This window comes from Periophthalmus magnuspinnatus, chromosome 3 (genome assembly GCF_009829125.3).
Source record: "Periophthalmus magnuspinnatus isolate fPerMag1 chromosome 3, fPerMag1.2.pri, whole genome shotgun sequence".
Taxonomy (NCBI): Eukaryota; Metazoa; Chordata; class Actinopteri; order Gobiiformes; family Gobiidae; genus Periophthalmus; species Periophthalmus magnuspinnatus.
The window spans coordinates 16,311,620-16,325,172 of record NC_047128.1 but is presented as its reverse complement, the minus strand read 5'-3'; the positions used below and the strand labels follow the sequence as shown (position 1 = coordinate 16,325,172).

Below are 13,553 nucleotides of genomic sequence, written 5' to 3'. Positions count from 1 at the left end.
TAAACTGAGAAATATTTAGCACAGGTACTATCCCGCCAAACCAAGTCAGACTTAGAACAACATGGAAACCTGTCTTTAATGCATGTTGTGTATGTATCATCTTCATCATCTTCAGTGGCTGCTTCCTGTTTATTCACACACGACAGTCACGTCAACATTGGCTAAAATTATATCATTCTACTCAGGTGTGCACAATAGCGTGGTAAATCTATCTTTTGAGATGTTATGGTGTGAGATCTTGTCCATCCCCAGTCCGTAATACTTCTATCGTTAACTAAACCCAATGCATTACAGAAAGAAAATAAACCAGAAGTAGTTTGTTTTTTCTTACCCAGATCAGCTTATATATGACTAATCCAGGCACTATTTACAGTTCATTTATTTAGAAAACATTTGTTATGTTTGGGTGACGCCAGCTCCTCTCATAGCCCCCTGCCCCTGGACGTGGAGTCACGGAAACACATGGCATCATTAAAGAGCGGGTATTATGAAAAAAATAAATAAAAATCGACCTTTTGGAGCTTTGTACCATGTTATAACCTTGTTCCCTCATCAAAAACACGCCTTCATGTATGTTTCATCTCCCAAGCCCTATTTGAACCATCTTCAGGGTCAGCATTACGATTCTCTCCAAGGCTTGGCCCACAAGCTCCTGCACAGTAATTTTCCATAAATATACAAAAGCATAATACAAAACAATATACTACAACTTCACAAACCTGACGCGATGTCTATTAGTTTCATTAGTGGAATGCGTGCAGATTTTTATGCTGTGATAGCGCTCTGAAGTGGGAGCAAAGAGAGGGGAGAGCGTCAAAAACGAAACTTAACCTGTTGTTAGGTTGTTTTAGGCTAATATAGCATTTTCAAAACAATAAAAGGGAACATGGTGATCTAAATATAGTATGTGTTAACGATCAATATCCCATAGAAATGTAATTCAGAGCTACTTTTTCACCGATTCCAGGGCTGAAATTATCCAAATGATTCTAGTGAAGGTGTATGGAGTTTAAAAATACAGTGGAGCATTTCCTGTATTACCACATGACATCACAAGGTGGAACAGAGTGTTTTCAGTTTGAGAGAAGAACTCAGCCTAAAGTTGCCAGGTTTTGTGTTAAACATGTGTGAATGAAACAAAACACAACTCCAGGTATGTTTTCGATGAGGAAACATAACATAGATCAGACAATATAGAGTAATATACGCTCTTTAAATGCTGGTTTTACATGATGATGACTGAACTCGGACTGGAACTAGTCCAAAGACATGACATGAACTCTAACTTGAATAATGAGGAGTTGAGCGCGTCTTGGACTTAAAGAAGCCTGATTTGGACTAGCACCTGGCAGACAGAAGGAAGGAAATATGTCCATTCCAACATGTCTGCTCTCAGCCCGGCGCAGCGCAGCCCCCATAGACATTTAATACCTCCTCTTTAATCAGAACCATGCCAAAGATCTCTGAGCTGGACTGGTCTATCCAACAGAGCCAGTCGAAACGTACAGGCAAACGATTTACACTTTGACCTGCCTCCTGAAGGTAAAACAAAACACAACAAAGAAACAACACCAAAGCCGCTCTTAATGCGTCGTTACTGAAAGGACACATTCTTCTCTCACCACAGAGTCTGAAACAATCGTGACAAAGCATCTCCACAAAACAGAATGTCACGGCCTTGGCTCGTCTTGAATGAAACAGTGACACGAAGAAGAGAAGAGCAACAGGCTGCAGCGTTTGGAAGGAAAAAGTCGCCTACATAAGTCACAATGTCCAAACTATTAAGCTGTAAGTTTTCAAACTCGACTTTTCCCATTAATAACATTGACGACTGCTTAAAGACACAGTATGTAACTTTTAGCCAGAAAATTCAAGAAATAAAAGCATGGTTCATGGTTCATTTCAGTTGTACTCATTGCGCAAACAAAGAAAAACACGCGTTCGTACTGTGACCAGGCTTGCATCTCCACAAACCTGACTCGTATTTGGCCTCTTTCTGCTTGTTTCCATGGAAATGTTGTTCCTTTGGGTATAATCTTCCACAATATGGCATAAAACGTATGAATAAGGGTTTGATTAAGTTCTCTCCATCTTTTTCTCTTGAGTTCATACCCGGGGTCGTGTTTTCATTTATGTTAAGATTATAACAAGATTATGATATTTGAATTTCTGTCTCTGTCCATTGAAAATACTTTGTTTACTTTATGTATGTTTACTTGTTCTATCCTCGTTTATTCCAAGAAAGCAGTTTGTGTTTAGGACCCGAGTAGTTTCACAGGGGTCAGGACAGAGTACGCTCGTGTGTGGTCCCGTTTCCACACTGACATCACATTCTCCTTATACATGTGCCACGGCTCATAAACCTGTAGAGTCAAACTACAGTCTCACAGTCCAGATACAGCCTCACTGGACTGTCCAGAGAGTTTCACACAGAGCGGGACGAGGGCCAGTGTGCTGCAGGATTTACACGGGAACTTGGATTCATTCAGATTAAAAATAAACTCCAACCAGAGCAGATTGGAATCATTTTAGGGAAGCATTGAAGCTTTGTCAGATCAAAAAACAATTTTGATAACCGATATCAAATGATAGTGCTGCAGAGACGACTACTACTACTACTACTACTACTACTACTACTACTACTACTACTACTACCACAGTCTACTACTACTGCAGAAACTACTACTACTACAGACACTACTACTACTACTATTACTACTACTACTACTACTACTACCACAGAGACTACTACTACTGCAGAGACGACTACTACTACTACTACTACTACCACAGAGACTACTACTACTGCAGAGACGACTACTACTACTACTACTACTACTACTACTACAGAGACTACTACTACTGCTACAGAGACTACTACTACTGCTACAGAGACTACTACTACTACACATACTACTACTACTACTACAGAGGTAATTACTACTACAGAGACTACTACTACTACTACTACTACTACAACAGAGGCAATTACTACTATAGAGATTACTAATACTACAACAGAGATGACTACTAGTACTACTACTAGTACTACTACTACAGAGACTACTACTATTACAGAGACTGCTACTACTTTCAGACACTGTATGCAACTATTTAGCAAAAAAATAAAAAGAATAAAATGGAAGCATTTTGGTTGTTCACTCCACTACAAAACATACGTCTTTACTATGAGGGGGCTCACATTTCCACAAACCTGACTATTATTTGGCCTGGAGGAGGGATTATATTATAATCTCCTTGGAGAATGTTCTGAAGTATGGTTTTAACGCTCTACTTCCATGGACTAGCCCACTTTACACATGATGTCACAAACTTGGACAAACACATGGCGTACATTCTACAGTTACAGTCTGTAAAACCTGAAACTGTGTGTAGGAAAAAAGTGAAAATACAGAATGTTAAAACAGTAAATGAGGAGGTAGTTTTGACTGAGGAGGACGTATCGACTTTGCTAAGGAGGTATCCCATAATGCTTTGCGATGTGACGTCACAATCTATTCTTTGCAACTGTGAAAAGTTCTATCAGGCGAACTACATACTGTACCTTTAAATAGATGACTCAGACCTCAGCTCAAACATGTGCACAAAATGTTTAACAATATACATGTATGAGGGCAGTGACTGGAGGAGGTTCAGGCGGGACATGGACTTGGAGTTGTGTTTTCTTTCATTCACACGTTTGAGTAATCCTTTATTATTACATCTCGAATACTCAAAATGCTCTGTTCCACCTTGTGATGTCATGAAGTGGTAGTTTATATCCATATTAACAGCTACAAAGATTCCAGGGCTGAAATTATCCAAATGATCCTAGTGAAGGAGTATGGAGTTTAAAAACACAATGGAGCACTTTCTGTATTACCACATGATGACATCACAAGGTGGAACAGGGTGTTTTCTGTTTGAGAGAAGAACTCAGCCTAAATATGCAGGATGTGAATGAAACAAAACACAACATAGATCAGAAAATAGAGTAAAATAGGCTCTTTAAATGCTGTTTTTTGATGAGAATGACTGAACTCGGGCTGGAACTACTCCAAAGTGAACTCCAACTCGAACGATGAGGAGTTGAGTGCGTCTTGGACTTGAAAAAGCCTGACTTGTACGAGCACATGGCAGACAGAAGGAAGGAAATATGTTCTCTCCAACATGTCTGCTCTCAGCCCAACGCAGTGGAGTGATGTCAGGCAGCACAGAGGCCAAAGCCAATCCATGCGCACATGATAAAAAACAGCTGGAAATCCATAAAATAAAGGTGAAGCCGCCGCACACGGTTCAAGGTTCAACTTATTGCTTCGGAAATGATTAAGCCATAAAACAAATAGTCAGCCAATCTCCAGCGTTTCCACTTGAGCAGGGGGCAGTATCACTGTTCCCCTGGTTCATGTCAAAGTGCTTTCAAATCGAGCTGCACTTTCAACATCTACAATCAGTTAGTCCATGCAATTATGATTATATAAGATCTTCTGTGGACTGAAGAGTGGCTCGATGTTGGAGATGTGCAGGTGTATTTCCCACTACACCAGGTTTATGTAATTCCAGTTGCGTTTAAAGGGCTCATATTACACTATTTTCTGATCTATGTTATAATGTTGTTTCCTTGTCACAAACAGACCTGGAGCTGTGTTTTGTTTCATTCACATGTTTAACACACAACCCCTGCTGTGTAAATAGGCTGTGTTCATCTCTCAAACAGATCAAATACCAAGTTTGATAAGCGACATCAAATTATACTGTTGCAGAGACTACTACTACTACTACTACTACTACAGAGACTACTACTATTACTACTACTACAGAGACTACTACTCCTACAACTAATACACACACTATTACTATTACTAATGCTATAGAGACTATTACTGTTACTACTTCTACTACTACTACAGACACTATTACTACTACTACTACTACAGAGACTACTACTACTACTACTACTACTATAGAGACTATTACTGCCACTACTCCTACTACTATTACAGACACTATTACTACTACTACTACTACAGAGACTACTACTCCTACTACTAATACACACACTATTACTATTACTAATGCTATAGAGACTATTACTGTCACTACTACTACTACAGACACTAATACTACTACTACTACTACTATAGAGACTATTACTACCACTACTACTACTACAGAGACTATTACTACTACTACTACTACCACTACTACTACTACAGAGACTACTACTAATACAGAGACTATTACTACTACTACTACTACTACTACTACTACTACTACTACTATAGAGACTATTACTACCACTACTACTACTACAGAGACTACTACTAATACAGAGACTATCACTACTACTCCTACTACTACTACTACAGACACTATTACTACTACTACTACTACTACTATAGAGACTATTACTACCACTACTCCTACTACTACAGAAAACACTCTGTTCCACCCTGTGATGTCATGTGTGTTTTTAAACTCCATGCACCTTCACTAGAGTCATTTGTATAATGTCAGACCTGGAATTGCTTATCTATATTGAACTAAAAGGTAAAAGATAAATGTTCACTTGAGAACTATTGGTTTATGACATCACAAGATGGAACAGAGCATTTTGAGTATTCGAGATGCAGACTAATAATGCAGGATTACTCACACGTGTGAATGAAACAAAACTCAACTTCAGGTATGTTTTTGAGGAGGTAACAGTGATATAACATGACGCAAGCTCACAAGTCAGTTTTGTATAATATAGGACCATATGAATGCATATATATAAGTGCATATGATGGTTTTCATGTTGTTCTAGTTATGAGTTATGGGATAGTACTTGTGGTAAATGTTTATCATAGTTTTAAATCAGTTAAAAGGAACTGTATGTAAGATTATGATTTAAAATTGCATTAATTTGACCTACATTCAGGGGCAAATCTCTCAGTTTGGTCTGGGGGGATACAATGAATTGATGAAAATTAGAACTATTCTTCAAAGGGGGTTGTAACGATGCCTAATCATAAATTCAATAACTATGTTATTATGATGGGGCTATTATTAGCCTACTAGTGAATATTTGCCATTGAGCAATGAAAAGGTATTCAGTAAACCAGGGGAGCCCAAACTGTTTTTACTGAAGGCCATACCTTGAAAGATATTTGACACGGAGGGCCAGTGGTTAATACAGTCGATAATTCAGATGGGTGTATTTAACATAGTTTTGACTTCATACTTTAAATAAGGTTTGAAATATTAATATTAGGTCTGTATGACAATGCAGTGTGATTTTATTTACCATACCATAGTATGGTTTATTTACCGGACCATAGTTTGGACACCCCGGCAGTAAACAGTTAAATTTATTTACAAATAAGCTATATGTGCAACTACAAAATACTATTGAACAATAGGAAAATATGAAAACAAATTCAACACTTAATTGTTCTAACAACTCCATGTAAGCCTTTCTATTTTATATTTATTTATTTTTTTAATTTAGAAAAAAATCAGTATCAAAGTGATAAATGTTTTAAACACACTTTAACAGAACACAAAATCCAGCATGTCCCATTAATAGAGGAGATTATGGAGGCCCCTCATAATCAAGATTTCTGCCCCACAGATATTAGTCTAAAAACAAACTGTATACTCATCGTTTCCCTCTGGTATTGTGTTTATAAACCAAAACATAAACTTCCCTGAGAGGAGCATGGTTAAAGTTTTGTAACAGCTGCCCCCTCCTTCCTTTTCAGGATCCTGAGCCTACGACTCGACAAAGTTGATGCCAGTCCACCTCCTCCTCAGCTCTTTATTATGAATAATGGGATGGTATATGACCGCTGGTTATAATAAAAAAATGTTATTGCCGTTTTATTGTCTTTCTTTTATGTGATTTGAACAGTTTATTGTGCTCAAGGGGATCTAGTACGATTCACTACAGTACACTTGGCATGGAGACATCCCCACGCTGAGATTCCTTGTTGTGTGGAAAAGTAGGTCAATGAAAACCACTGATAATGTTTTGTTTTTGTTTTGTTTTCCCAGCCGACACTCCCTCTTTTAAATAGCAGTGTGATGCCTGCAGTGTGGGAGGCAGCGTTACAACCACACTGTGCTCTCTGGGAATGAGGACTGGTAAAAACTATCTCCTACCTGACAGACTGATAAACACGACTAATTGGCCAATAAATGTTTAGAATAGGAATTAATAGCGACAAGTTTCCTATCTGCAGGTCTGGGGACATGTACGGCAAGGCAGGTTTATTTGTATAGCGCAATTTCTACACAAAGTAAAAATTCTAAAGTGCTTTACAGAATGAGAAAGACATTAAAATCACAATACAACAAAATCAGAACATAAACCAGGAAAACAGGACCGTTCTGAGCCTAGATTTCCATTTGTATTTGCGTGGAATGGCTTAGCTCATTGTGCAGGTCCTGGTGTCTGATCTGTTGATTGGCATAATAGCTTTTTTTTAAAGACAATATTCTCTATCTAGAAGTCAGCAGATTTCAATCTTTATTCCTGGTTAAATCACAGTAGAGGCCATAATAGAAATAACTATTTAACTAATCGATTAAACAAAAACAAATGATCTCCAACTACTCGACTACTAACATAATCATTAGTTCTAGTCCTACTAAAAGCTTGATAATGGAGGCTTAGATGAGTTTCATAATATCTGCTATTTGAATTCTTGTGGAAACTGTAGTAATAAGATATTTAGAACTTTTATGACAGATGATGGTTAATTGCAAAAAAAAAACAAAAAAACAACAAAACTAAAATAATATAAAAAACTACAAAACTTTTAAGTTATGCTAATTTCTGATGTAGGTTTTAATATTTCTTCATCAAAAACAAGCCTGCAGTTTTGTTTTGTTTCATTCACACATGTTTAACACACAAACGCTCTTTTTTTTCCTCAAACAGAAACACTCAGGAAGTGCTCCACTGCGTTTTTAAGCTCTAAAGGTAAAAGGTAGCTGTTAACTGACTACCACTTTGTGACATCACAAGGTGGAACAGAGCATTTTGAGCTTTGGAGATGTAAACAGACTAATAATAACAAATAAAGGATTACTCAAACGTGTGAATGAAACAAAACACAACTCCAGATATGTTTTTGAGGCGGTAACAACATTATAACATGGCTTAAACCTCACAAAAGTCAGTTTTGCGTAATACAGGTTCTTAGGTAATATATATATATATATCACATGTCTGTAGATAATTAAAGAAAATCCAAACGTGACTTACGTCCATGTCCTGACAGAGCGCGGAGCTGGAGCCGTACTGCAGGCGGCACTGATGGGGGGCGCTATAGAGCACTCCGGGCAGCACCGAGCTCACAGCAAGCAGGTTCTGTCCAGGAGAATCGTCCAGACACCAACCCCAGCCACGACTGTCAACACAATACACAATACAACCCATCACTACAAAGACCTACACAACATGCAACACTAACCAAAACTAAAACTAGTATTGAAACTAGATACTCATTTGAGCAGCCATTGATACTAAAAAGTAATTTACAAGACAGAACAGAACCTTTCCTAAACAGTTTTAGAATGATCTTGAGCTGTATCAGAACAGACCACATAGACTAGTATACGCCCATGGACCACTATGGAAACTACCTGGACGACTGAGGACACAGATATGAGGCCACATGGAAATATAAAATAAGAATTATGATTTAATGCTGAAAATCATATTCTAATCACATTCTTGTCTAAATAAAGTTTTTAAAATGATCATTGTGGTATCGGCATTGATATTGAGTATCAAATCTATTCCTTATTATCAAAATCGAGTTTGAAATTTTAACATGACAACGCTACAATACACACACATGAATAATAAGTCCAACACAACACATAATACACACACACACGCCCCCCCCCCCAGCACTGAACTCTCTCCTGCTTAGCCCTGCACGTGGTTAACTTCCTGTAAAGCCCCGCACCCATCCCACACCCTGTGGAGCTGCTCAGAGACCCCTGTTTCAAACGAGCTTGTACTGGGCTTTTAATGCAGTCCAGAGTGCGACTGTTGTGTTCACACCGGCCCACGTACCGCTCTCAGAGCAAACACTCTTTTACGTCGACCCAACTAGTGGCAGTGTTAAAACGACCTTAGTGGGACTACACACATAAACTGCACCCACAACCACATTTCAAATACAGCTGCTAAACTGGGCAATACCTGGAGGACTAAAGAAGAGAGTGAGAGGGCAGAAGGGGGTCTGGACATAAGAAGAACAGTGTGATTGGTCTAACAGGTGTCCACACGTCAAACATCTGGTCTGATTACAGCCTGGTATTTGTAATCACAAACACCAGGCTGTAATCAGGGTCGAGACATGCGATGTCACCAACTACAAGTAGCTGCAGTGGCTAATGGAGGCAGCAGATTTTTATGTTTTTGAGCAGAGAGCAGCAACTTTCCCTAGTTTGCACTAAAATTTCCAATAAGGATTTGCACTAACACAGATTCATGTTTGGCTGCAGGAGGTGATGGGTTCAGATGAGAGAGAGCCCTTTTACATTTAAATAAACCAGTCAAACCAATCAAAATTTTTCATATTATCTTCCAAATTTCATATTTAATGAAATCTTGTTGGGTTCATTCACATCTCCACAAACACACTTATCTAGAGTTGGCGTCCTTTATCATCTCTCAGACATAGACATAAGCCTGATTATTTGTGTTCTTCAGTAATAATAAACTAAAGCAGTATACATAGATCATGACTTTACATTTAATTAATCATAAACCATAATAAACCATAATAAAAGCAGATCCAGTGATTTCCTATTCAAAGCTACAGAGCTGATTATCTGCTGCTGGTCTCTTCATAGTGGCATGAATTTGAGCAAAATGTGTATTTCCATGGTAAAGACACAATATATAAGCAGCTCTTGAGCTCAAAATAAGTCCACTGTGTACTATCTAATTTTATTGTCCAATAATTAAGAAGTGCACGGTAGCATGCTAGTTGTTGTTAGCTTTACTGTGAAAACTCCATTGCTTATGAACTTTTCTTGGTGAATAATCATTTCTGAGCTGTAAATGCATTGTAATACAGCAGGACTCAAACATGCACGAATCATTCACAACACAACTGTTCAACTTTGTCCGGGAAAACCATTACAACATTGTTAAAGGCTCATAAGCATGATATATTTTCTTTAACCAAATGCAGTAATTACACACTCATATCTTTTGCTTAAGCCTTAGCCCTTGGAGCGATACACTGAAGTTTGAATAAAATTGAACAATAATTTCTCAAGCAGCTCTGATGTCACGAAGAACCAGGCATGACAGAGCCAAGTATGTGATATTGTGCACCGCTGCAGGCAGTCCAATCAGCAGAATACAATGGACCGTCAGAAACAGAGTAGTAACTATGGTAACTATTGCGGCATCTACTCAATAGTCCTGGTGTAATGCGTGAGTGTGTGAGGAGCTGTAGATGCTACTGTTATTCTGCTGAATGCACAAACAAAACTATTCATAAAGATGGAAGATGAAGCCACACCCTCAACTGCAATGTGACAGACAGAAGGAGAGGGGCAGGAGAGCAAAAAGAATACAGTTCAAAGTTGTGAGTCCATTGACCTTAAGAAATTGAGATTAGATATTACCATGGTGACAAACTAAAGCAACTGTCTTAACCTGCAGATAAAGGACACATACAGGTTTTTCTTATTCTCAGTATATGGACAGACCATGCCTCATGTAAAGCTCAGAACCTCCAGAATTCAGTCCCTGAGCTGCAGAGGCTCCACTAGCACTGACTAATGATTGGCTGCAGGTGCTGGGGATTAGGTAATGACCATTCAGGTTTTGGTCATAAGAACTGGCAACCCAAATACGACTCACGTGAGGCTCATTCTTCTTCCTGATTTGACATTTGTCTTCAGAACCAAAACATTGGCAGCACAGGTGTTGTAACGGTGCGGGTTAGGACCAAAGTATGCAGACTCAGAGTGAGTTGACAGTGTTTATTTACAAGTTCTTGTGAAAGCAGTCCTTAAACAGTTCAGAAACACACACACGAGGATCCAGGAATCAGGAGGCGGGCAGGACAGACGGAGAGCGGGTCAGGAGCGGGAAGCCGGGGCTGGAGTGAAGACGGGAGCGAGGACGAGACCAGGACAGACAGGGCCAGCATAGTCCAAGGAGTGGGATCCAGGATAAGAGGCAGGCGGAACGCCAGAGACCAAGACAGGCAGAGCGGAGGGAGATGACTGTACCGGAGCGTAGAGGCAGGTGCAGGAGCGGGTGAAGGCAGGAGTGTTTTACACGCGGACGGTCTGGCTCCGAGTGTAGTCTGCCGAGTCTTCTTATACACAGCAGCAGGTGATGGTGATTGCGCTAATGCGCTCCAGGTGTGAGCAGAAGGAGTCATAGAATCCGCCCAGCTCCAGACAGACAGGTGAGGGAGGGGGAGAGTACAGGAGGGCAGCACAAACAGACATCATGACAACAGGGTATCATGTCCAACACTTTTGTCATTAGGAATAAATCAGCATTAGTGATTCACATCTGGGGACATAGGTCTTGATTATGTAATTTAAAATAAAAATCTTACGCACAGTTCCTTAAACATGCCAAGCCACCGTGTGTCAGGATCTGGGTTTTTGTGTGTGTTCTGTGCTGTTTTCCCCCCTGCCTTCTCTGTTTGAGCCTGGAGCTGGGCGGAGACTCTGGCACCACTTCCGCACACCTGCTTCTGATCTAGCATTCAAGCTTTCACCTGTTAGTACAAAAGGACTGAGGATCCGACATTCAGGGCCACATCGTCTTGTCATCTTCCGGTATTTCCACGGGTCGTTCTTCATGTCATGCTCCAGTTTATTCGTTCGTGTAGTCACTGTGATCCCGCTGCTTGGAGGCACTCTGCACCTCCGTCTCTGACCCAGCTCCCCATGTCCGGTACGAACACCTCAGCCTCAGATCCAGCTCTTTTCGACCGGTACGGACACCCCAGCCTCTGATCCTGCGACCCACGACCTGCTCCAAGAAAACTGCATACGACACTAGTTCTATTTTTCACATTGTTATGGTTAATTTAAGAACTCCCACTTTGCCTCAGTGGAGATGTTTTAGTGATGGTTATTGTATCAGTGAAATGCAGGAGTTTATTTGTCAAAATTTAAGAAAAAGTTGAATTCTAGATTCGAGGGGGAAAAGTTTTAAGAACATGCTAGGTTATAGTTAAAGCCACAGCATGTAACTTTTTACCCAAAATAGACAGTTTTTGTTGAGTTTATTGCACTAAAAACATGTGTCCCTACTGTGAGTGGGCTTGCATTTCCATAAACCTGACTCTTATTTGGCCTCCTCCTGCTTGTCTCCATGAAAATATTTGGCTGTAATCTGAAGGAGTACATGTAGCACGTATCTATCTCCATAAAGAATGTTCCAACGTGTGGTTTTAAGTTTCTATTTCCATGGAATCCTGCAGGTGACGTACAACTCAAAACACAAAGTTTCGTGCATACTGTACCTTTAAGGGTAAACTTAGGAACATGCTTTGGGTTAGTTGATGGTTTGGCAGTAAAAATACAAAAACACTAGCAAAAAAGTTCATAATGTTCAAAGTGTTCAACAATGCACAATTTTACACACATCATCATGACGACCAGAGTTAGTTGCTGTTGGATGGTTCTATAGATAGTGCCTTCAGAACATTTTCAGGTCATCCATTCTAACCATAGGTCCTTAGCTGTATTGTCCTCCTCGCCTCCACTCATCAGACTGTGTTAGTGGGCTCCTCTCTAACCATGGTGCTTCCTTAGGTGTACCCCTGTTCTCTGTGGTTATCCTCTCCTGCCCCTCTCTTTCCTCAGCTCCTCAAAGCTACACATATACGTAGTAAAGGAAAAAAACATTTAAAAGCTCTACATTTTTTTTTTTTGTCAGACCTAGAACAGACATTAAAATGTGTGAGGATTCTGTCTACATCCTACGGGAAAGCCTTTGTTGTCTTATCTGTCCTCAGGTGTAAAAGTTCATTATCTCATGGGTGTGAAACAAAAGTCACTGCTTTGAAATGTATGTAACTTTGTCATTCTGTTATAAATACTCATCTACTCGGGGAGAAGGGGAGACTTAGGACCAGGAGAGAGATGCTCTAGGAGACAGACTCAGAGAGACTTGGAATGCTGGAAGGCTACCAGTCTGTGAAGGGGCTGGGATAAAAAATCAGCTCCTCCAAATCTGAGGCCAAGGTTCTCAATCAGAAAAAGGTGGTTTACCCTCTCCAGGTGGGTGGAGAGTCCCTGCCTCAAGTGGAGTTCAAGTATCTCAGGGTCTTGTTCACAAGTGAGGGAAGGATGGAGCGTGAGATTGACAGGTGGATCAGTGCAGTGTCCACAGTCGCTGTATCAAACTGTTCTGGTAAAGAAGGAGCTGAGTTGAAAAGCAAAGCTCTCGATTTACCCGCCAACCCTCACCTATGGTCATGAGCTCGGTAAGAACCGAAAAGATCGCGGATACAAGCGGTTGAAATGAGTTTCCTCTGTTGGGTGGCTGGGCGCACCCTTAG

At 40.0% G+C, this 13,553-nt stretch overlaps 1 protein-coding gene across 1 annotated transcript in view; it reads right to left on the bottom strand.

Annotated features, from left to right (window-relative positions):
* Positions 1–13,553, bottom strand: part of LOC117393838 (A disintegrin and metalloproteinase with thrombospondin motifs 7) — a 98,037-nt gene that overhangs the window by 46,289 nt on the left and 38,195 nt on the right. The window contains exon 9 of the mRNA XM_055220977.1: positions 8,255–8,399. Coding sequence (XP_055076952.1) covers positions 8,255–8,399 — 145 coding nt within the window. The remainder of the gene's footprint in view (positions 1–8,254; positions 8,400–13,553) is intronic.